The sequence below is a fragment of the Hoplias malabaricus genome, chromosome 14 (genome assembly GCF_029633855.1).
Source record: "Hoplias malabaricus isolate fHopMal1 chromosome 14, fHopMal1.hap1, whole genome shotgun sequence".
Lineage (NCBI taxonomy): Eukaryota > Metazoa > Chordata > Actinopteri > Characiformes > Erythrinidae > Hoplias > Hoplias malabaricus.
The window spans coordinates 29,244,954-29,267,672 of record NC_089813.1 but is presented as its reverse complement, the minus strand read 5'-3'; the positions used below and the strand labels follow the sequence as shown (position 1 = coordinate 29,267,672).

The following is a 22,719-nucleotide window of genomic DNA, read 5'->3' as shown; positions in this document are numbered from 1 at the left end:
AAAACCGTCCCACGTTACGTGCGGAGTGGCGCTGCGGCCACGTGGAGACTGTTTTTGTTTTGTTTTGTTTTTTAACTTTGCTTGACGTTGTATTTTATGTGAGCAATGTACATTGAAATAGTCTTACCTTCATTTATTTACCGTAAAACCGTTAACCGTTTCATTTTGTCATCAGAACTTTGTGTAATGTTGATTTATTATTATATAATACAGCATTACCTGTGCAAACCTAGTACCTTGAGTTTTTCCTTTGAAGTCTATTCATGTGTTGGTAACACGTGCTGATTCATATTTTCCTTTTCATAAAGGGCACAGGGTCTTGTATCCACAGAAGCTGGGCAGTGCGTGTTTATTAATTAGGGGAGCTTGTGGGAGCTGGAGATCAGACTTTCCAGAGGACTGCAGCTTCTGGATTATTGCTAAACAAACACAAAGTGTTTACTTAAGCCCCATTACTCACCATTAACGGGCTGTAAATCACTTGGCGGTTGCTCTAGCTCTGTCTCTGAGTTCTCTGTTGTATTGCAGTAGCTGTCCCCAGAAAGAAACTAATCACAAGCTTGGTCTTGAGGCTGTCAGGCTGAAACCTTTGGCCTGGAGAGAGCATGGCGGAATAACTTTGTGCCCTGAATGTCCCAAGTGTTAGTGAGAGAGATGTGAAGTCTCACATATTGGCTTTGGCACAATGGATCAAATCCCTTTGTAAATGACCTCTCTGAAGTTCTTGTGATTGAATTAAATCAAATCCATACTTTTAATCCTGATCAGGTACAACTCTTCATTCATTGATTGTCTGTAACTGCTTATCCAGTTTAGGGTCGTGGTGGGTCCGGAGCCTACCCGGAATCACTGGGCGCAAGGCAGGAACACACCCTGGAGGGGGCATCAGTCCTTCACAGGGCGACACACACCCACACCTATGGACACTTTTGAGTCACCAGCTCGTGTTTTTGGACTGCGGGAGCAAGGTAACCCACGCACACACAGGGGGAAGACACCCCAGAGCCAGACTTGAACCCCCAACCTCCAGGTCCCTGAAGCTGTGTGACTGCGACACTATCTGCTGCACCATCTACAACTCTTGCATCCCATCAAATTGACTTTCGCTAGGTGGGTAGGTAGGACCACTCTCATTGCCCCTGGTAACTCAGAAGCATGCAGAGCAATACAGCCATCTGTAGGCTAACAACACAAGACTGGGCATAACACTTTATAACAATTCTCCATCAGATCTTCACAGAAATGTTCCAATGTTTAGTTTGAAGTCTTCCTGGAACAGCAGCAGCTGTTACTGCAGCACAGAGGGAAACGCACTGCCTATGACCCCCTTCATCCCCTTCATTTCAGAGTCATGCTGAGGATGAGCATTTGGCCACATAAAGTATTCAAATCAAATGCAGCTTAGAAGCATGTAGGTTACTTCTCATCTCCCCTTCGTTTTCCCTTGACCCTTCATATGCTGCAGCCACTCTCTCTCTCCTTTACACTCTTTCTTTCTCCCCTTCTCTCTCCCCCTCCCTCCATTTCTGTCTGTCTCTTTATTCCCCTCACTATTGCTCTTACCCCCCTCTTTTCTATTAGTCTCTCACACTTTCTCCCTTCTCTCTCCTCTCACTTTCTCCCTTCTCCCCGTTCTCTCTCTCTCTCTCTCACTCACTCACTCACTCACTTTCTCCCCCCCCTCTCTCTCTCTCTTTCTCTCAGTGATAAAAGCTCGTTTCTCTCCGCTGCAGCCTCTCAGAGCTGGTCTGTATTAGCGGGCAGCGGCTCGGGGACTGGTCTCGGGGAGGTATGGCGGCTTTGCACCGCGCCCAAACTAAAGCGCGGCAGCAGTGATGGCGAAGAAGGAGGCGAACGGCGAGGTGTTCTCGCCCGCTGCTGCGGGGGAGCGGAAGATGAAGGTGGGTTTCGTAGGCGTGGACGCAGTGGCGGCGGAGATCGCGCGGGACGGGGTACTGTTACTGGCGACTACGGGAGGCTCTGAGCGCGGGACACGGGTTGTACGCGGGGGGCTGATCGGGAAAGGGCGCGCGGGCGGCGGCAGAGCGCACCGGAGAACCGCGGGCTACCGCAGACTGCAGAACCTCCTCTACAACGCGCTCGAGAGGCCGCGCGGCTGGGCGTTCATCTACCACGCTTACGTGTGAGTACCACTTCACACACACACCGACCACCCAGAGAAACTTCACACTGCACACTGCCGCAGGACGGGCTCAGCAACGGAGACCTACACACTCCTGTACCAGATGTTCTCTCTCTCTGTCTCTCTCTCTCTCTCTCTCTCTCTCTCTGTCTCTCTCTCTCTCTCTGTCTCTCTCTGTCTCTCTCTCTCTCTCTCTCTCTCTCTCTCTCTCTCTCTCTCTCTCTCTCTCTCTCTCTATCTGTGTGCAGTCTGAGCTGTTGTCTAGTGCTGTGTGCTGTCTGTGAGTGTTGTGTCTGTGTGTGTGTAAATACTTTGAGCATATGTGTGTAGTCCCGTGTGCACTTTGTGTTGATGTGTGTCTGTGTGTATTTAAGTGTGTGTGTGTGTGTGTGTGTGTGGGCCTGTAGGCAGCCTGTGCAGTTGACTGTGTGTATCTGAGTGTGTGCAGTGTGTGTTGTATGTCTGTGTGTATCTGAGTGTGTGCAGTGTGTGTGTGTGTGTGTATGTGTGTGTAGAGGCTGTGTTTAGTCTGTTTGTGTGTGTGTGTGCCTGAGTATGAGTGCATGTGTGTAGTGCTGTGTGCAGTTTGGCAGCGTCCAGACTCTCTCTGGTGTTCAGACTCTAAGATTAAACCATGCTTTTATAATCATACACAGAGCTGTGAGTTGGAGGCTCTGCGGTCAATTGGTGTGTGTTTGTGTGTGTGTGTGTGTGTGTATGTATATGTGCTGAAGGTGTGTTTCAGCACACTGGCCGGCTCTCACGCTGCGTCACGCTGTTTCCATTCACTCCCATTCACTCACAAACCACAGCACTCTCTCAGTGTACTACACACACACGGAGCACTGCAGAGGTCTGTCTGTCTCCTCTGAACCCTACGCCTGACACCACACAAACAAGCACTCCACTCACTGAAGGAGGTGCTGGTCCGCTGCATTGGTTTTACGAACGTTCTACATCATCCGAACACTGAGACGTAAACAAACTGATTCAGTGGTTCTATGGGAAATGCTCCGTTCTAGATCAGCTTTCCCAGAGTTGTTGATAGCAGTGGTAATAGGAGCCAGATATCTGTGGAGTTTAAAGTCATTAGCTATATACAAATACAAGTTTGTACACCCCTCTTCTAATCAATGATTTCCACTAGTGTAAGGTCCACTCATCGCTGACATGTTCAAAAGTGCATACACAGTTTGTCTGATGTCCTTAGAAAAGCACAGATCAATAGTATGGAATTCAGTGGAGCAGGCACATGTGAGCTTAAAGTTACCACACACACACACACACATACACAAACACAACTATGTTCTCTGAAGTGAAGTGATGGTGAATCCACTAGTCAGAATCCACTGACTATAAATGTCAGTTGTGTTCATGATCCAGAGCTCATCACCATCATCCAACATTACTTAATGCAACATAAGCAGTGTTTATGTGTGTGAATGCCAATACACCCAGCGATGTTCCAGTATCTAGTGTAAAGCCTTCTCAGGTGCAAACAAGATAAACCTCCCTATTGATAGGATATCTACAACTGCTTGTTCCTGTAGTGTATATCTCAGGAATTAATTATGAAATGGTTCCAGTCTGATGCCTCAAAGCTTTACTATAGCTCTGAGATGAAATATAATTTCTCAGCATTACTTATGTTCAGTACTGTTGGGCGTTTTACTGGGCCCACCAGAAATTATCCTAACTCCAGGGATTGTTTATATTATATCACTGATATAATGTGTCCCCTTTAAAATAAACTGATCACACAATTTCATGTAACATTGACACTTCCAGAACTTGGTCCAGGAGACTGTAGAAGAGGTTTTTGTCCGTTGAAATAACCTTGATGAAATGAGCATGCACGAGGAAAGAATGTAAGTGGTTGGGTCTGTGGGCAATTTGGGATTGTGATGGGGTTTAAATGCACCTGTGTTAGCTTGTGGTGCTGGCTTAGACAATTTTAATCCAACCAATGATAGCTTGTGGAGTGCGCATAGCCAATAGTTTATGGAGCAAATCCTTACTCTTGTTTGAATTTCACATCTACGGATATGGATTTAAATATGACCAATATAGACACGTTTTAAGTAACTAATTTTGTTAAAACGTACAGTTAAATGTCAGAAAACAACTGAAGGAGAAACTTGGAAGGTGTTAAACACTAATATTTGATTCAAAATACAAATTGTTTTTTGAACCATTTCCTTGCATTGAGGCAGTCAGTTCAGGTGTAAAAATGTTTGAATCAACCATTTCTGTGGTGAATTTAAATGTATGACCCACATTTTTCAGGCTCTTAAGTGTTATCTTCTATTTATGTAAAGTCTAATAAATAGAGCTATATTATGAACATACAGGGGTTGGACAATGAAACTGAAACACCTGGTTTTGGACCACAATAATTTATTAGTATGGTGTAGGGCCTCCTTTTGCGGCCAATACAGCGTCAGTTCGTCTTGGGAATGACATATACAAGTCCTGCACAGTGGTCAGAGGGATTTTAAGCCATTCTTCTTGCAGGATAGTGGCCAGGTCACTACGTGATGCTGGTGGAGGAAAACGTTTCCTGACTCGCTCCTCCAAAACACCCCAAAGTGGTTCAATAATATTTAGATCTGGTGACTGTGCAGGCCATGGGAGATGTTCAACTTCACTTTCATGTTCATCAAACCAATCTTTCACCATTCTTGCTGTGTGTATTGGTGCATTGTCGTGCTGATACACAGCACCACCTTCAGGATACAATGTTTGAACCATTGGATGCACATGGTCCTCCAGAATGATTCGGTAGTCCTTGCCCATCTAGCACAAGTATTCGGCCAAGGGAATGCCATGATATGGCAGCCCAAACCATCACTGATCCACCCCATGCTTCACTCTGGGCATGCAACAGTCTGGGTGATATGCTTCTTTGTGGCTTATCCACACCATAGCTCTCCTGGATGTGGGGAAAACAGTAAAGGTGGACTCATCAGAGAACAATACATGTTTCACATTGTCCACAGCCCAAGATTTGCGCTCCTTGCACCATTGAAACCGACGTTTGGCATTGGCATGAGTGACCAAAGGTTTGGCTACAGCAGCCCGGCCGTGTATATTGACCCTGTGGAGCTCCCGACGGACAGTTCTGGTGGAAACAGGAGAGTTGAGGTGCACATTTAATTCTGCCGTGATTTGTGCAGCCGTGGTTTAATGTTTTTTGGATACAATCCGGGTCAGCACCCGAACATCCCTTTCAGACAGCTTCCTCTTGCGTCCACAGTTAATCCTGTTGGATGTGTTTCATCCTTCTTGGTGGTATGCTGACATTACCCTGGATACCGTGGCTCTTGATACATCACAAAGACTCGCTGTCTTGGTCACAGATGCGCCAGCAAGACGTGCACCAACAATTTGTCTTCTTTTGAACTCTGGTATGTCACCCATAATGTTGTGTGCATTGCAATATTTTGAGCAAAACTGTGCTCTTACCCTCTGCTAATTGAACCTTCACACTCTGCTCTTACTGGTGCAACGTGCAATTAATGAAGACTGGCCACCAGGCTGGTCCAATTTAGCCATGAAACCTCCCACACTAAAATGACAGGTGTTTCAGTTTCATTGTCCAACCCCTGTACATTAACAAACACTCCCCATTACTGAAAGATCAGTGACGCTTGTGTGATTAATGTTTTGCCAAATTTGGCCGTCTGGCAAAATTAGGCATGACTGGTCTTGTTTAAAGAATTCTGCAAAGTTCAGTCTCAGAAATTGGTTTTATTTTCACATTTTATTTTTTCTGTATACCTGCAGCCCCCTCCAGGGTGTATTCCCGCCTTGCGCCCAATGATTCCAGGTAGGCTCTGGACCCACCACGACCCTGAACTGGATAAGCGGTTACAAATAATGAATGAATGAATGTATACCTGCAAAATAGCTCCTACTCCCTACCAAGGGTTTTTGGAGTCAGGGGGCTTCTGTTACTTATAAATATAAAGACAACCACAAAATGATTGTCTATATGCTCAACCATATGCTACAGATGCTGCAGACAGGGATTAGTTTAAAAAACACTGGAGTATAAATGGTGTAGTTTGCCTAAAATATAAAATTACCACCAAATAATCACAAGAATAAAAAAACAAAAACAAAAAATAGGAAAAGATTCACTGAATGTTTAAGACTGATCTTTAGAAGGGACAGGTGGATCATTCTGTTTAGAAGCATCCAGTTAGCAGAGGTCTGTAAATAGAGCCCAATTTCCTCCCAGCATGCCAAGCTCTGATAAAACCACAGAAAGTGAAAGGTGTTGAAAACATGCCATCTAGAACTTTCCATTAACCCAAGCCTCCATTAGCTCTGCTCTGAGGAGACGCTCAGCCAGCCTGAAATGGTAGAAGTGTGTGGTCCTCATAAGAGGCCTTTTAATAGGATTGCAGCAGCTCCACCCTGCTTTCAGAGAATTCTCCACTCCAGTCTTCAGGTTCTGAACATACTCTCTGTCATCTGCCTCTGTGTGTGTGTGTGCCGATGTATTATTTATTCCTCCACCAAACCTTGCTTTCCTTCCATTCTGTGCAGTATGCTGACTTTGGCCTCTCACTCTTCGGAGACTTTCTTCCCTCTACCTATTTTTTAAAGGTCCTTTGCTGTGATAGCACTTTGCACACACCCCTGGCGCACTCTTGTGTAAGCCTACAGAGAATGAAAATGCTGGTTAAAGAGCTGCTTAGTTGCAATAAGGCCCACTTTTTTATCCGTTGTTTTGACTGTTTTGTGAGTAAGCTAAAATCTTTGAAATGCCATGACTAAGGAACATATAGATGAGTCACAAATCATTCCTGCCGGTCTAAACTCTTAACAACAAATATATACCAAAGGGTTTTTGACTTAGAAAAATTCTTTGGTGTATAGAATCAATAGGGGGCTCTTAAAAAGGGGTTCTTATTTCTTTTGAAAAGTGGTTCATGTCAGGAAACACTTTTTTTTTTTTTTGAAAATTCTGACTTTCATTTGAGCCTTTGGCTTCCTAATGATTTAATAGTCTACATTCAAATTGGTGCTGAACACCCCCTGACTCTTCTACCTTCAGCCATGCTCAAAACGATTGTTTTCAGCTACTGTTTCTTTAAATGGGAATGAGCCACAGTTCAGTGATGCGCAAGAGCCCAGGAGTGACGAACAGAAGTTCTTGTTTTTATCCATCTTCATTGGTTACTCTTTCTTCTCCATTCTTGTTTTCACTATATTTAACCAGTACACTTCTTTTTTTTTCAGAATGCTTTGCTCCATTTAACCACATCTCTGATGTAGAACAAAATCAGAAAGGCTCAGATTATGGGTTCGTAGGAGCTATTATCAATTGGAGATCATGAGATTGATTCCCAATGATGCTGTAGACATCTGTGACTGGGAGTCCAAAAGAGTTTAAATGGCCTCTGTCACATTCTGAGTGAGTAGGATGGCCCTCCCTCTCTCCTACACGGTGCAAGCCAATGTGGGCGTCTGTTAGTTAACATGGTAGAGTTTGTCAGATATTGTTATCTTTCAACAGAGCTACCTATAATTAACACAGAAAGTGGGTAAAAATGTGTTCTTTTCATTGTCTTACAGCTACAGCACATAGTATTTTACCATAAATTACAGCTTCAAAATCACTGTGATGCTCCACTGAGCTGTAATAGTGAGAATAAAGCCTCTGTTTTTACTACTCCAGGCTCAGCACTGCACAAACAGCACTATGAAAGTTCTGGAGGAAACCATCCCTCATCCTGCCCCTCGCCTTTGAGTTTAGGACAGTGCTGTAAAAGTGAATTATACTCTGCAGCTGTAAGGGGAGCTCAGGAGCAAAATATACCAAATCATACCTGGTGTTGCTTTAAATTATTTCAAATTTCAGAGACATTAGTATTTTTACAGTCCAGCTTTAACATCCATTCAAAAATAAATAAAGGAATCCCGAGAGACCCCAGCCCAGAAAATTCTGAATTAAATGTTATAGAGATAATCTACATTTTGTAGCTTTATAGAGGCATGTCATTTTATATGAACATCATAGTGAGGCAGTTAATGAACTTAATGGACCTTTTATTGTAAAAGTTGATCTAAACTGATGGTGGTCCTGCCTCTCTTGTTATATGTTTACCATACAAGTTGAAAATATATGGTGACGGTATGCAGCCTTGTCTGACTCCTGCTGGAGAACCAGCTTGTTTATGCCCCATGTGTCAATACTGTGGATTGTTAGTCTGTGTCAGGATTCCTGTAGAATGTGTAAGGCATATTTAATACTGTCATACAGTGTAAAACATCATAAAACATGTTCAGTGACAGGTTCAATAACAAAGCTTTTTTCTCCTTCATGCCATCTGTCTGTGTTCAGGCCTAAATCATGAGGATCTTGCTGACTGGATTTTGAACAACTCTAATCAATTGGTCTTTATTTGCTGCTAAGTTAAAACCTTTGCTGGACTCAAGAATGTGGCTTTGCTGTCACTCTGCTTGACAGACTGTTATTCTCTGCCTTACATATTCCAGATTGGTTTTTGTCCACTGCCAACACAAATTGCAGCTAATAAACGTACAGAATGAGTCGAATGAATATATATATATATATATATATATATATATATATATATATATATCTGCTTTACAGGAAATGGCAAGTGTTTGTCTGGTTTGTGATGGCCTTGTGCACAGATATTGTGGTGAGAGGTCAGTTTATTGAAGCACCTACATTGGGTCATTACTCATAAAGTTTGCAGTTATATCAGAAATACCATACTGGTGGAATTTGTAGGTTTAAAATTAGTGCATCTGTTGCGCACATTATGTCAACCCCCAGAAACAAACCCACCATAAAACCACTGTGGGTGTTGAAGCACGTACATTATATCAGTAAATACGTACAGATTGAGTATGTAGGCTCAGAATGGTGCATCTGGGTCATTCCATGTAAAGAGGACATTTCTTGTCCAGCCATATATTTTTAAAGAATACATACACAGACTATTATAAAATCATAACTGTATTATAAATTGAAATCATCTTATAACACAATGCAAATAATCTTACAAAAATTGTTTCAAGAATATTTTTCTAAATGCAATCAACCTTAGTGTTCCCCACAAAATCTCGTATATATATCTCGTCCGACTCTATTGATAATCATCTTATGTCATAATCATACACAACATATTTACACTATTAAAGGAAGAAAAAAATCAGTAAGTCACAGGATAAATGTTTCGTGCTTACACCATTTCTAACAAAGTGGCCAAGAAAAAAAGAAAGTCCCATTTGGCATCACTTAAAAAAAATTCAACAGTGATTGATTCCATTGTGCTTAACCACTCAACCCTGGCACAGTTAAGTTACTAAAACCACTGATGCCTAAATGATCCTCCAATTTTGAATTGACTTCTCTGATAAACATTTTGCACATTTACCTCCTAAGAATTGTTGGACATTTCCAGGCTTATATTCCTCATCAGGCTTGTGCAGTTGAAAAGCAATCACACAGATTCCCTCGTGTGTAATATCCTATGGCCTGTGTGTTTTCTGCCCACATTCTCATTTTCAGAAACGAAAATAAGTCTCATTATGCTTAGCCTCCATCCTCTTCATGGCTGAGCGCTCACAGGTCTCTGTGTGACAGCTCTCTCTCGATGGAGCTTTCCTCTTGGAACCTAGCCGGAGTGCTCTTCAACCCTGGGCATTTTTTAAAGTAATTATAGACAGTGGTGTTACTGGCAAGCATTCTTTCCTATAGACTGCTACTGTATCTAAAATGTAGTCACTTAGAGAAGTTTCCTGCCTGTTGCTTGTTTCTTTAGATCTATGCTAAGCTGCAAGGCTAATACAGCTAATAATCAATGGAAACTTCCCAGAGAGCACTGCGAACACTGCATTCTATTGGAATCAATCTGTCTACGTGTGCTTACAACGAACCTAATCTGAGCCCAAACACTCAGAGAAACACAGCAATCCTGATGCACAACTAACTCCTATACACGTGTTAAGCAGTGCTCAGCAGATTTGGTCATTATTAGCATGTGCACTTTCAAACAAACTACTGTTAATTTTGGGCTGCACTGTAGTCTGTGTAGGCTTCGGACCCACCACGACCTTGAGTTGGAGAAGCAGTTACAGACACTGAATAAATGAATGAATGTGTAGTCTGCAGTGGTTTAAAGGACATTATAAAGCATTCTCTCTCTCTCTCTCTCTCTCTCTCTCTCTCTCTCTCTCTCTCTCTCTGACAGTACATACCTCTTTCTGAGAAATGAAGTATCAGCTCTGATCAAGTGCTGCAAAGCTCTTTTAAGCTATGAGTACTTTATCATGTCAGGAACAAAAATCAACAATTCTCCTGCATACATTTGTAGTCCATGCATATGTATTATTCTTTTTATAGATACACATTACATTGTATATTAAGTTTAAGTGGGCCACCATCCCAGCCCAACTCACTTGCTGCTCAATTATAATCATTAGGATGTATCAGACATTTCTTTCTTGATATAAAATATAAAACTTGGGTGGTACAGTGGCGCAGCAGGTAGTGTCACGGTCACACAGCTCCAGGGACCTGTAGGCTGTGGGTTCGATTCCCGCTCCGGGTGACTGTCTGTGAGGAATTGGTGTGTTCTCCCCGTGTCCGCGTGGGTTTCCTCCGGGTGCTCCGGTTTCCTCCCACAGTCCAAAAACACACATTGGTAGGTGAATTGGTGACTCAACAGTGTCCGTAGGTGTGAGTTAATGTGTGTGTTTCCCTGTGAAGGACTCCAGGGTGTATTCCTGCCTTTTGCCCAATGATTCCAGGTATGCTCTGGACCCACTGATCCACCTGAACTGGATAAGCAGTTACAGATAATGAATGAATGAATGAATAGTATAACACTCATATATATACTGTGCCGAAGCCTTAGGCACCTAAGATAATTATATATATTTAAACTCATGCCTTCTCTGCATTAAGTTATATATAATCACAATAAATACAAAATATAATAATATGAAACAAATAAGAAATATAAGATTCATTCATTAAATCATTCATTATCTGTAACCACTTATCCAGTTGTCGCAGTGGGTCCAGAGCCTGTCCGGAATCACGGGGCACAAGGAAGAAATATAAGATTTTTTTTTTCTATAAAGTAGTAGGTGTGAGTGAGTTTAAAGAACAATGTTTTGTTCAGATTCTATTTGATTACATTAATTTGTTAAATCAACAGCACACATTATTTAAAATCATTATTTATTAATAATGTATTAATAATTGATCAATAATGTTATTTGGTTTTATTGTAATTTTGGGCGTTATTTGTTGTTTCTTTGTTTTTTTCAGCAAATGAACATTTACTGCTCAGATAAATAGCTTATTAAATCTCATCATCTCTGGTGCCTAAAACTTTTACACAGTACTGCATATATATAAAAACAATAATTCTGTATCTCATTTCTGGTGCCGACAAATCAGCATGGTGGTATAGGATTATAAAATAGTATTATAAAATCTCTGTGCACGTTAAAGGATGAGCTGACTTGGGCTTAAAGTGCTGTGTTTGTGTCACTAACAAAGGGAAATCAGAAAATATTACTTCTTAATATATTTTGCCCATTAATGCCACAATAAAAATAAATTCTCACCACTGAAAACACAGCTTTTCCAATCAGCACTCCAAAGTGTGTCATTCTAGAAATGCAGCTTTGGTTTTCCAGACCAAGAAGTTGTCTGACTTTTCTCGACATTTTCTGAAGGTGTTGGCTACGATGTTGCATGTGACACCAGCTTGTAAACAAAGTATGTAAACAGACACAGGGACAGTGAAATTCTGGGATATGGACTGAAATCTATTTATTTATTTTAATAATTATTTATTCATTATATAGTATTTATTCTTAGGTTGATATAATTCTTAATATACCTTAATATACCTAGTTTCCTACAAAAATCAATGCCTTTTAATCCTCAAAAAAAAAAAAAAAAAAAAAGAATACAAAACAACTGCACAAATGCAGACAAATACACTGAGGACAGCTCAGTTACTGAAGGTTGTATTACTTATCCTACATGAACATCACCATTTGTTTCCCTGCTCGCCTCCAATCACCTGCTACAACACATTTCAGCGGCACTTGTGCCCCTCTCTGTAGATTCTATTTCTCAAAGGTTAATTTCATTTGTGGCAGTAGACACGAATACTCTGGATAGCCAAAGGCTGAGTGTATCTCACAGGGGTTTGTGCTATTATCCTGACAGGTCCTAAATAATTTAGGGTCAGTCTGGCAGTCCTCACAAAAGATTAGCTTTTTATGAGAGGGGAGATTTTGGAGGTCTGTAAAAGCTAAATGGCATCAAAAGCATTCCATGTCTTTTGTTTATAATATGCCACACCTGTCTAAATGAAACAGCATTATGCAGCAGAATAGCATGTTCAGATTTGCTTGAACATTCTCGAGTTTGTCTTTGAAAGGATAAATACTGCAGTAAACAGATGGAGGAAAGATTTAGCTTCCTGAGGTGAGCTCTGCACAATTCTTTGGCCAGAAACTGCAGATTTGCACAATCTCAGGGCTGGAGACTTGGCTGATCGATACCATTTCATTGCCTAGATGAAAGCACCACGGCCATGAAATAATGTTATGAGCATATGAAAGTCTAGGTTTATCATTAAAATCTCATTCAGAAGGTTGAAATAGAGGGAATTACACAAACAGCTACATGTGTTCAGACACATCCTAGCAATATCATATTATATATTATATTGTTAAACTACGCAATGCAATTTTGTGTGTTTCCTGTTCCACATGAATCCATTTACATCGACTCCAATTACATATTTTTGTCCTCACCTGACAGAACAAGTGCTGGATGGTGTCTTTTTATTCAGAAGGAAGTTTTGGTTACAGGGTGTGTGTGATGATTTTATGTTTCATTGGTGTCTGAGCCAAGTTTTGCTTATAGTTAACAATAATATTTACATACGGTTAAATTTGGCTTGCTGTGTGATGGCTACAGTGGGTATGTCATATTTTTGAGGTTCCAATTTCTGTGTCACATTGTTGTGGTTACACTAGGCATGTTATGTTGTTATGGTTACAGTGGCCATGTTATATTGTTGTGGTTACAGTGGAGGTGTTATATTGTTGTGGTTAGAGTGGAGGTGTTTTATATTTTTATGGTTAATGTTGGCATGTTACATTTTGTAGTTACAGTGGATGTGCTCTATTGTTACGGTTACAGTGGGCGTGTCACATTGTTGTGGGTACACTGGACATGTTATAATGTTATGATTACAGTGGGCGTGTTATTTTAAAGTCGTTACAGTGAGCATTTAATGATTTGGTTACAGTGGGCGTGTTTTATTGTTATGGTTACAGTGGACATGGCTCATTGTTGTGGTTACAGTGATTGTGTAATTATATTGTGGTTACAGTGGGTGTATTGTATTGTTATGTTTAGAGTGGGTGTGTTATATTGTTATGGTTACAGTGGGCATGTCACATTGTGGTTACAGTGGGCATATAATGTTATGGTTACAATGGACGTGTCACATTGTTGTGGGTACAGTGGACGTGCTATTTTGATGTCGTTACAGTGAGCATGTAATTATGTGGTTACATTGGGTATGTTTTATTGTTATGGTTACAGTGGGCATTGCTCATTGTTGTGGTTACAGTGATTGTGTAATTATGTTGTGGTTACAGTAGGCGTGTTATATTGTTATGTTACAGTGGGTGTGTTGTATTGTTATGTTACAGTGGGTGTGTTATATTGTTATGGTTACAATGGACGTGTCACAATGTTGTGGTTACAGTAGTCGTGTTATATTGTTGTGGATACAGTGGACGTTTTAGTATGCTACAGTGATGCAACAGGCTCTGAAGCACTTTTTGTTCCTAAAACACTACAATACCTATTAGTTTGTTCTCACGCACAGAGTGGACAGTCATCATTTGTTTAACATCAATATTAGGTCATGTCTCAGTCACTGCTAATGCCCTATCATCCAAGCTTGGTTTCCATGATCCAGTGACAGAAATGAAGGAGATAACACAGTAGCACACTAATAAAATTCAGCAGTGCTGCAGTTGTGAGCAGTATCATACTAGCAGTGGTATAAAACGAACACAGTATAGATAATACAGCACAGTGCTGTGGTTTTTAACTCTCTGCAGCCTAGCTGTCCCTTCTGCAATCTCAGTATTGATGTTGTGGTAGGTCACTCTGCTCTAAATGTAAATAAGTTATTCCATTAGCTCTCAACTGCTCTTTCAGCCCTTCCATCACAATAATCTCTCTCTCTCTCTCTCTCTCTCTCTCTCTCTCTCTCTCTCTCTCTCTCTCTCCTTGTCTTTATTCCTGTTTCATTCCCCATTTTCCTCATAAAGATTAAGCTCATTATTGAAGATCCTGTCTTTCTGAAGTCTCAATCTTTTTAACCTTACTGCCTCTCTCGCACCTCATTGTAGGTCACTTTCCAAATATATTTTTATGTAGTATGTAATAGTTGCACAAGATCCAGTGATAGATCTAACAGATTTTATGCACCAGACAATATAATGGGTTGCATGTTAATGACAGTTCAAAGCTATAGAGGTGCATGTAGTTGGTACTGTACAAAATCTTTGGCATTCTGTGCTTACCCATCAATGTCTTCATTTCTCCAAATCATTTTAGAGCCAAATCATTTTGTCCTGTGCTTATTGCTTCTGTGATCCATGATGACATAAGTGGAGATGCATCAGCACTGTGAGTCATTTAACTATTGAATGTTAGGCAACAAGTGTATCTGTGCAGAACTTCATTTTGAGCATACGACATCCAAAAGTAAAGTAATTGGCCATGGTCCAAAACCCCTGTCAAATTGAACTTAACAAGGCAGTTCCCTACAGCAGAAGGACACTAATGGGCACATGCTATGTCTGCACATACATAAAAGTTGAATTGATAAGCATGTCTCTACAGAATAATTGCATCATTATTTTGGTGGCAACAATGTACTGAAAGGTCGCTGGTTCGATCCATAATTACATTCCCATAACTGGCAGGTAAATTGGGTGTGGGAGGCGGTGGTGAATAAACAGTGCTCTTTCCTTCCTCAATCCGTGGCTGAATTGGCCTTGAGCATGGCAGAATTAAATGTATTTATTTTTTAAATAACTTTATTAAAAAATAAGTGGAATTCCCTTTTAACGAGCAGAAATCTTGAAAGGTTTTTATGCCCCGTGGGCAAATGAGCAGTGATCGTGTAGCAAAGTTTTCTCTCAAAGTGGATTTAGTAGAAAGTATATTATTAAGATTTTACATTGATCTGAGCCCTGGTTGTTACGCTGGGACTCAGGAAAACACAAAGGCGGAAGCAAGTGCTGAGGTGGTGACACAAAAGGGTTTAATACTAACAACAGCACAGAACAAACACTAAGAATACTGGCACTAGAAACAGAGACAGAAACAATGACTACAATTAACAGCAACATAAGAGATGCAGGACAGGCTTTGTAAAGACCTGGGTAACAAGTATCACCTGTGAGCTGGGGCGTGGCTAAAGGAAACACAAGGGAAAATACATAGAACCATAATAACACAAAAACAGACACTGGTCAGATAATCCTGACACCGGTGCCCATTTGCCATTAAGTGGAGATACATCCTTAGTAGAATAATCCAACATGGACCAGGCAGTTGTTTCAAATCAGGATAAGTCTGAGATACAAATGCATTTTTTGTGTGTTGTTTCAGCTTTCTACTGGTATTCTCCTGCCTTGTCCTCTCCGTGTTTTCTACTATAAAGGAATTCAAAAAAAGCTCAGAGAGTGCCTTGTACATTCTGGTAAGTATCTAAAAATAAACCTTGTAAAAAGAGTGCTTTCTTCCCGCAAGTAATTTGAAATTTAGAGTTATAGTAGAACCTGCACATGCACATATTAAATATCTTGCCATCATTTTACACCTATTGATTGTAAGCGGATATAGTAGCACATTGTAACAAGTGGTGACAGCTAGGATATTGCATTCCAGGTGGTGTTAAATGGTGTGAACATGACACAGTATGGATCCGTTTGAGTCTGAGCTGGCAGTGCTGTCCATCATGGACTTAAACTCTAAACCTTTCAAGCAGAATTGTCAGATATTATAGTATGATTTTTTTTTGGATATGCATGCACCAGTGCATTTATTAGAAACACCAACCTGCCCCTTGGCCACAAGAGTTGCAACTGTTTTATGAATACACTCTACACACATATTTATACTTGTTATTTGTATACATAATTTCCCACAGCCCCTCTGCTCTTTTTGGCACCGGACAATTAATGATTGCTGTTGATTTGAGTGGGATCGTGGACCTTTCAGGGCACAGCAATAGTGCCAAGTGCCACATACACTCATAAATTGCCTGCTACCCAAAAATGATCTAGCTAAGAGTATCTGATGGTAAGAGATAACCTGGGATGAAGGGCTAGATGGTGAGGAATATAGGCTGTGCATAGAAAAAGATAACATTAAACGTCTATGCACATACAAGTAGTCAACTATTTGATTTATATCCAAAGTTATTTTGGGGTTTTCATACAAATAATCATACATTGAAGGAAGAGGCGGTATTTAAAAATGATGTAAATAAAATGAATAAGGCAAAGAAAGGGTTTAACTTTCACTAAGCAGTATACCTTTATTTTCTTCAGGAAATAGTGACTATCATAGTGTTTGGTGTGGAGTATATAGTAAGGATCTGGGCCGCTGGTTGCTGCTGCCGCTATAGAGGATGGAGAGGGAGGCTGAAGTTCGCCCGCAAGCCTTTCTGTATTATAGGTAAGACCTAGAGCTGCCTGTACTTTGTCATATCTTTCTGTTTTAACTATGTCTCTCTTTGACCCCCCACCCCACCTCTTGTGCACTTGCTCTCCTTTCCTCCTCATGCTCTAGCTTTTATGCTTTTCCCTGCTGAGACAAGGGAAATCTGCCTTGTCTGCATTTTTGTGGTAATAAATGAGCAAAGTGGTTTGGCACACTCCAAATTGAGACATTCGAGCTGTCATTTTTGCATGAAGCACAGCAGAATCAAGCTGGTATGTTGTCATCGATCTCCGAGTTGCGGCAGTTCTTACACTGAATAACTGCAGTGACTGTCAGACAGGTTTCAGTCACAGGCTTATGTTTTGTCCATCACTCACTAAAAAATTTGAGTCTTAGAACATTGATTGAGTATAAAAGAGATATGCGAAATGGACGAAAGAACTGAGAAATGTTAAAACGTTTTGGTACGGGGCGGCACGGTGGCGCAGCAGGTAGTGTCGCAGTCACAGAGTTGTGGGTTCGATTCCCGCTCCGGGTGACTGTCTGTGAGGAATTAGTGTGTTCTCCCCGTGTCCGCGTGGGTTTCTTCCGGGCTTCCTCCCACTGTCCAAAAAAGACACGTTGGTAGGTGGATTGGCGACTCAAAAGTGTCCATAGGTGTGAATGTGTGTGTGTGTGTGTGTGTGTTGCCCTGTGAACGACTGGTGCCCCCTCCAGGGTGTATTCCTGCCTTGCGCCCAATGATGGCTCTGGACCCACCGCGACCCTGAACTGGATAAGCGGTTACAGATAATGGATGTTTTGGTACACAAAAGTTATTTATTGGCTTTTGCATTTACAGATTTACGTGCTTATTGACACTGATCACATACTGTTTATCATAAAGTGTCACATAGATTAACACAGTTGTAGCAGTCATTATATATAGTAGTATTTTACCTTAAAATTACAGCTTCCAAATCAGTGACCTCTAGTAGGGAGAAAAGAGCCTATGTCATTGCTCCCCTGGGCTCAGCACTGCAGAAACATCACTACGTAAACTTTGGAGGAGGTAAGAATGGTGTTGTAAATGTGAATTACACCCTGCAAATGTAGGGGGAGCCCAGGAGCAAAACTACCAAATCTTACCTAGTGTCCTATAAAAGTGAAATATATTTTTCTGCATTGTTTGCAAGCACAGTTGTTTAATTGTGATTGAGTGTATTACATGAACGGTCCTATGAGATACTTAGCATTTAAAAAGTATACTGTAGAAACCGATGCCTTTATTGGAGGTATAATAGAAAAGATGTGAAGAGGTCACATTAGATGAAAGAATAAACAAACAATCTAATGAATGGATGAATTTAACTTGTTGTTAATGTTGTTGTCTTCTCCTATAACAGACCTCTAAAGTAAATTCTCCTTGTCTACAGATATCATGGTGCTTGTTGCCTCAGTGTCTGTGTTGGCGGCCGGTTCTCAAGGCAATGTCTTTGCCACCTCCGCTATACGCAGCTTGAGGTTTCTCCAGATTCTCCGCATGCTGCGCATGGACCGCCGTGCTGGAACGTGGAAACTGCTGGCTTCTGTGATCTATGCGCATAGCAAGGTGTGTGTGTGTGTGTGTGTGTGTGTGTGTGTGTGTGTGTGTGTGTGCGTGTGTGCATGTGTGCGTGTGTGCATGTGTGCGTGTGTGTGTGTGTGTGTGTGTGTGTGTGTGTGTGAGAGAGAGAGAGAGAGAGAGATACTTTATGAACGAGAAGTCAAGCCCTGACAAAATAGTAAAAGTTTATTTTTCAGGGACAGCAAAAGTTCCTCCCTAAGTAGGTTACTGAATATGCAATTTTTCTTGAATTGATATATCAAGGTCAGTGGAGTGTGAATACTGTTTTATAAAGGAAGGTACAGTGCTACTTATGTTTGCCCCCTTTCACCCTGTGACTCCACTGGTCATCACCCTCACAGAACCTCCACAGGGAAGGTATGATTTAGTTGGTGGATTATCAGTGATTTGTCATAGTCTTCTGCCTGATCACGCTTGGGTACCAGAAAAGGGAACACAGAAGCTGGACCTATTTTTATATTTATTATCATGTGTTTAGTGTTCAAAAGTTGTCCTAAAGCTAATAATTTAAACCTTAATCCTTGTAGTCATATAATCACAGTTCTTTTTATTTGCAGTGTTCAACAACTTCCTAGTATCCACTGATGAGGATGTAAAAAGTAATGCAATAGATGCTATAATAAAAGTTTATGATGTAGGTGTTAATCTTTCCTTTATTAAAATCAAATCTAAAGACAAAGGCAGTCCCACTGGAATGGTTTAAGTAAAGTTCAAATATCTGTTGGTTTTCTAAACCTTTGTGTTCTTAAACCTAGGAGCTCATCACTGCATGGTACATTGGTTTCCTGTGTCTCATCTTGGCCTCTTTTCTGGTGTACTCAGTGGAGAAAGATGACAATGCAGAGATGTTTGAGACCTATGCTGATGCATTATGGTGGGGCCTGGTGAGTAACACGGTCAGAAACATTAGTCCTCTAGATTGCTGCTATTCCTGTGAAAACATGTAAATAATCACTTTTACCATTATATATATATATATATATATATGTAATATATATGATATCTCTGTTTCTCAGATCACTTTGACAACCATTGGTTATGGGGATAAGTTTCCTGTCACGTGGAATGGACGCCTTATTGCTGCAACCTTCAGTTTAATTGGTGTGGCCTTCTTTGCGCTTCCAGCTGTAAGTGCATAGCATAGGGCTTCAAAAATTTGTGTTACACCATATTTCCATTTTCTCTCCTTTATTTGTCCACATTATTAATTGTTTGAAAACTATCAATACTAATTATGTCATTGTTAAGTTGCATAGTGAGCTTAAATGTGTTAAAAAAGAATGCTAAGATAATTTTATTAATTTATTTATTCATTACCATAATTTACATCAGCTAATTCTCTCTCTCTGTCTCTCTCTCTCTCTCTCTCTCTCTCTCTCTCTCTCTCTCTCTCTCACTCTCACTCTCAGGGTATCCTGGGTTCTGGCTTTGCTCTGAAAGTCCAGGAACAGCACAGACAGAAGCATTTTGAGAAACGACGGAACCCTGCTGCAGCACTTGTTCAGGTCAGTATCATCTATTCTGTACATGCTCACAGTTCATGATTGTTATATGCAATTACATAGCTATTTGTTTTACATAATATTTGTTTTCCTTAATCATATATTATTAATGGGTTAATATCTGAATTAGCCTCAATGGGTTTACTCTATTCTTTCTGTGATATATAGATATAAAAGTTTAATTAATCAAGATTAATTATGGAGAAAATGAGAATGGAGGAGCACAAGAACTGTTTGAAAATGGCTTAAATCCAGAGCTTCTGCTCCTTTTCCTCACTTATGGCTGTCATGTTCTCTAATGGTTGGAGAAGAGAGTTTAGGATTGAAATGTTGGAAGGCAGGAAAATTGGGAGCGGTGGGAGTGAAGGAACAGCGCTGTCCTCCTCCCTCATTACATGGCTGAGGTGCCCTTGAGCAAGGCACCGATAACAAAACTGCTCCCCGGGTGCCTGGGATGGCTGTGCTGTTTTATCCTTGTGCTGTTTTGACCAAAGCATGTCACAGACGTTTCATTAAGACACCAGGATTTAACCGTGTTTACTTGTAGAAAAAGTGTATAATTTGCTTCCTGTAAGTGATTATGATCAGTGTACTGCAGCACCTGAAGTTGTGTGATTGTGTGTGTGTGTGTGTGTGTGTGTGTGTGTGTGTGTGTGTGTGTGTGTGTTTGATTACTAGTGTGCCTGGAGATTTTATTCAACAAACCTCTCACGAACAGATCTGCTGTCAACCTGGGACTTCTATGAACAAAGTGTGTCAGTGCCAATGTACAGGTAGAGTACGGCTCTGGTTATTTATTTGAATTTTGCAGATTTCTGTATTTTAGTTTGTTATATCACTGTCTGCATCTGTGCCACAAAGTGTGCAGTTGGTATTTATGTGTAGCTTTTACTGAATTGCGATTTGAAATTGTCAGTGAGCCAAGCAAACAAACTGTCTCTCCTCTCTCCCACTCCCAACTGCACCCAGCTTTTAAAAAGGTTCATCCAACTCTGGCCAATTTTACTTTTAAGATATCAAAATCAGAATCACTTTATTGGCCACTGTGCTTGCACACAGAGGAAGCTGTTCTCTGCATTTAACCAAATCCGTGCAGCGAAACACACATTTTCACACACTAGTGAACACACATGCCCGGAGCTGTGGGCAGCCCTAGCCACGGCGCCCAGGGAACAGTTGGGGGTTAGATGCCTTGCTCAAGGGCACTTCAGTCATGATCTGCTGGCTCTGGGGATCGAACTGGCAACCTTCCGGTTACACGCCCAGTTCCCTAACCACCAGGCCACAGCTTTCCCTGTAAATTAAATTAAATGAAATATTAAATGAGTGATTGTTCTGCTTGTTTTTGTCCTACTACAATCAGTTGGTTCCCTCCTATTATACATCAGCTTTTAAGGATATGAAAAAAATGAATACAAATTCATATTATATCATCGCTGTCCAGTTAAAAGCATGTATCTCCAGTTTTGTCGATTTTTAGTTTATTGAACACAGCAGCTGTCCTTCACACTGTGTGAAAAAATTATGATTTATTTTTATTTATTTACAGCTACACTTATATTGTGCTTCTCTAAACACGCAAGGATGCTTTACAATCAACACTGCACAGAACGAATCATAAATCGACCAATAGAAATTTTCCAAAATTACTGCTAAAATCTTTTTAAATTGACTAAAGTTAAGAAGTTTTTCCTTCTCCTGTAAAGTTACTGTATATATATATCTTTATCTTTTGTAAATTCTCTATTAACAATTCTGCTGTAGGCGGCACTATGGCGCAACAGGTACTCCAGGTGCTCCGGTTTCCTCCCACGCTCCAAAAACACATGTTGTTAGGTGGATTGTGTTCTGGGTAGGCTCCAGACCCACCACAACCCTGAACTGGATAAGCGGTTACAGACTCCTCAATTTATGGGAGATATATAATTTATAACCATGCTATTCATTCCTTAAAGTTATTTATAATAAACAAATCAGATCCTAAACATGCTCTCCACATTTCTTTCTTTTTTTTTTTTTTTTGCATATGTAAAATTGCTCATTCCATTGTCTTCTGTGTGGATTGTCTTCTCCCATTTCCTCAGACTGGTTCCTCCACTGAATCAACGGGACCTCTTACGCAGTCTGAAGGACAAATCTGGACTGAGGTTAGACCGGAATTTTTTAATTTGAATCTCCTTACCAACAATAATCAGTGAACTAAAATCATAACTGGAAATCTGTGGATTAACATGTTTTATAGATTATCCTGGATTTGGTTTGGACACAATACTTGACAGTATACTAGTTTAATTCTTGTAATGCTAATTGTCTCACAGCAAAGATGTCTGTGTCCCTCTCTGCTCTCATTTTCTGGAACTAAAGAAAGGACTCTCAGACTGATATCACCCCCAGGTTGGTTAAATCACTGATGTTTTCATGATGTTTTTGAAGTATTCCCTGCAGCACCGCATTACAAAAGTCATTCATGTATTCACAGACTTTACAGAATTTGCAATTTTATGCCAAATGATCAAAGTCCATTAAATCCTCTATGGGTTTTTAAAAGTTGTTAAAAAAAACAATATATTACAATACAGTTCCCAGTATTTACAATGTAACAACCCAATTCAGTCTTGAAATAAAACTCAGTCTCTTCTGGCACACATGCTGAAATAAATAAAGTAATACCAGACATTTGGATTCTCAGTAT

The 22,719-nt window shown here is 40.6% G+C and overlaps 1 protein-coding gene across 1 annotated transcript in view; it reads left to right on the top strand.

The window, feature by feature from the left end:
* Nucleotides 1–1,771: 1,771 nt before the first annotated feature.
* Nucleotides 1,772–22,719, top strand: part of kcnq2a (potassium voltage-gated channel, KQT-like subfamily, member 2a) — a 32,063-nt gene continuing 11,115 nt past the window's right edge. The window contains exons 1-10 of the mRNA XM_066643701.1: nt 1,772–2,143; nt 15,864–15,954; nt 16,808–16,934; nt 18,335–18,510; nt 19,281–19,409; nt 19,542–19,652; nt 19,935–20,030; nt 20,706–20,800; nt 22,112–22,174; nt 22,392–22,421. Of these exons, the coding sequence (XP_066499798.1) occupies nt 1,836–2,143; nt 15,864–15,954; nt 16,808–16,934; nt 18,335–18,510; nt 19,281–19,409; nt 19,542–19,652; nt 19,935–20,030; nt 20,706–20,800; nt 22,112–22,174; nt 22,392–22,421 (1,226 nt within the window). The 5' untranslated portion in view covers nt 1,772–1,835. The remainder of the gene's footprint in view (nt 2,144–15,863; nt 15,955–16,807; nt 16,935–18,334; nt 18,511–19,280; nt 19,410–19,541; nt 19,653–19,934; nt 20,031–20,705; nt 20,801–22,111; nt 22,175–22,391; nt 22,422–22,719) is intronic.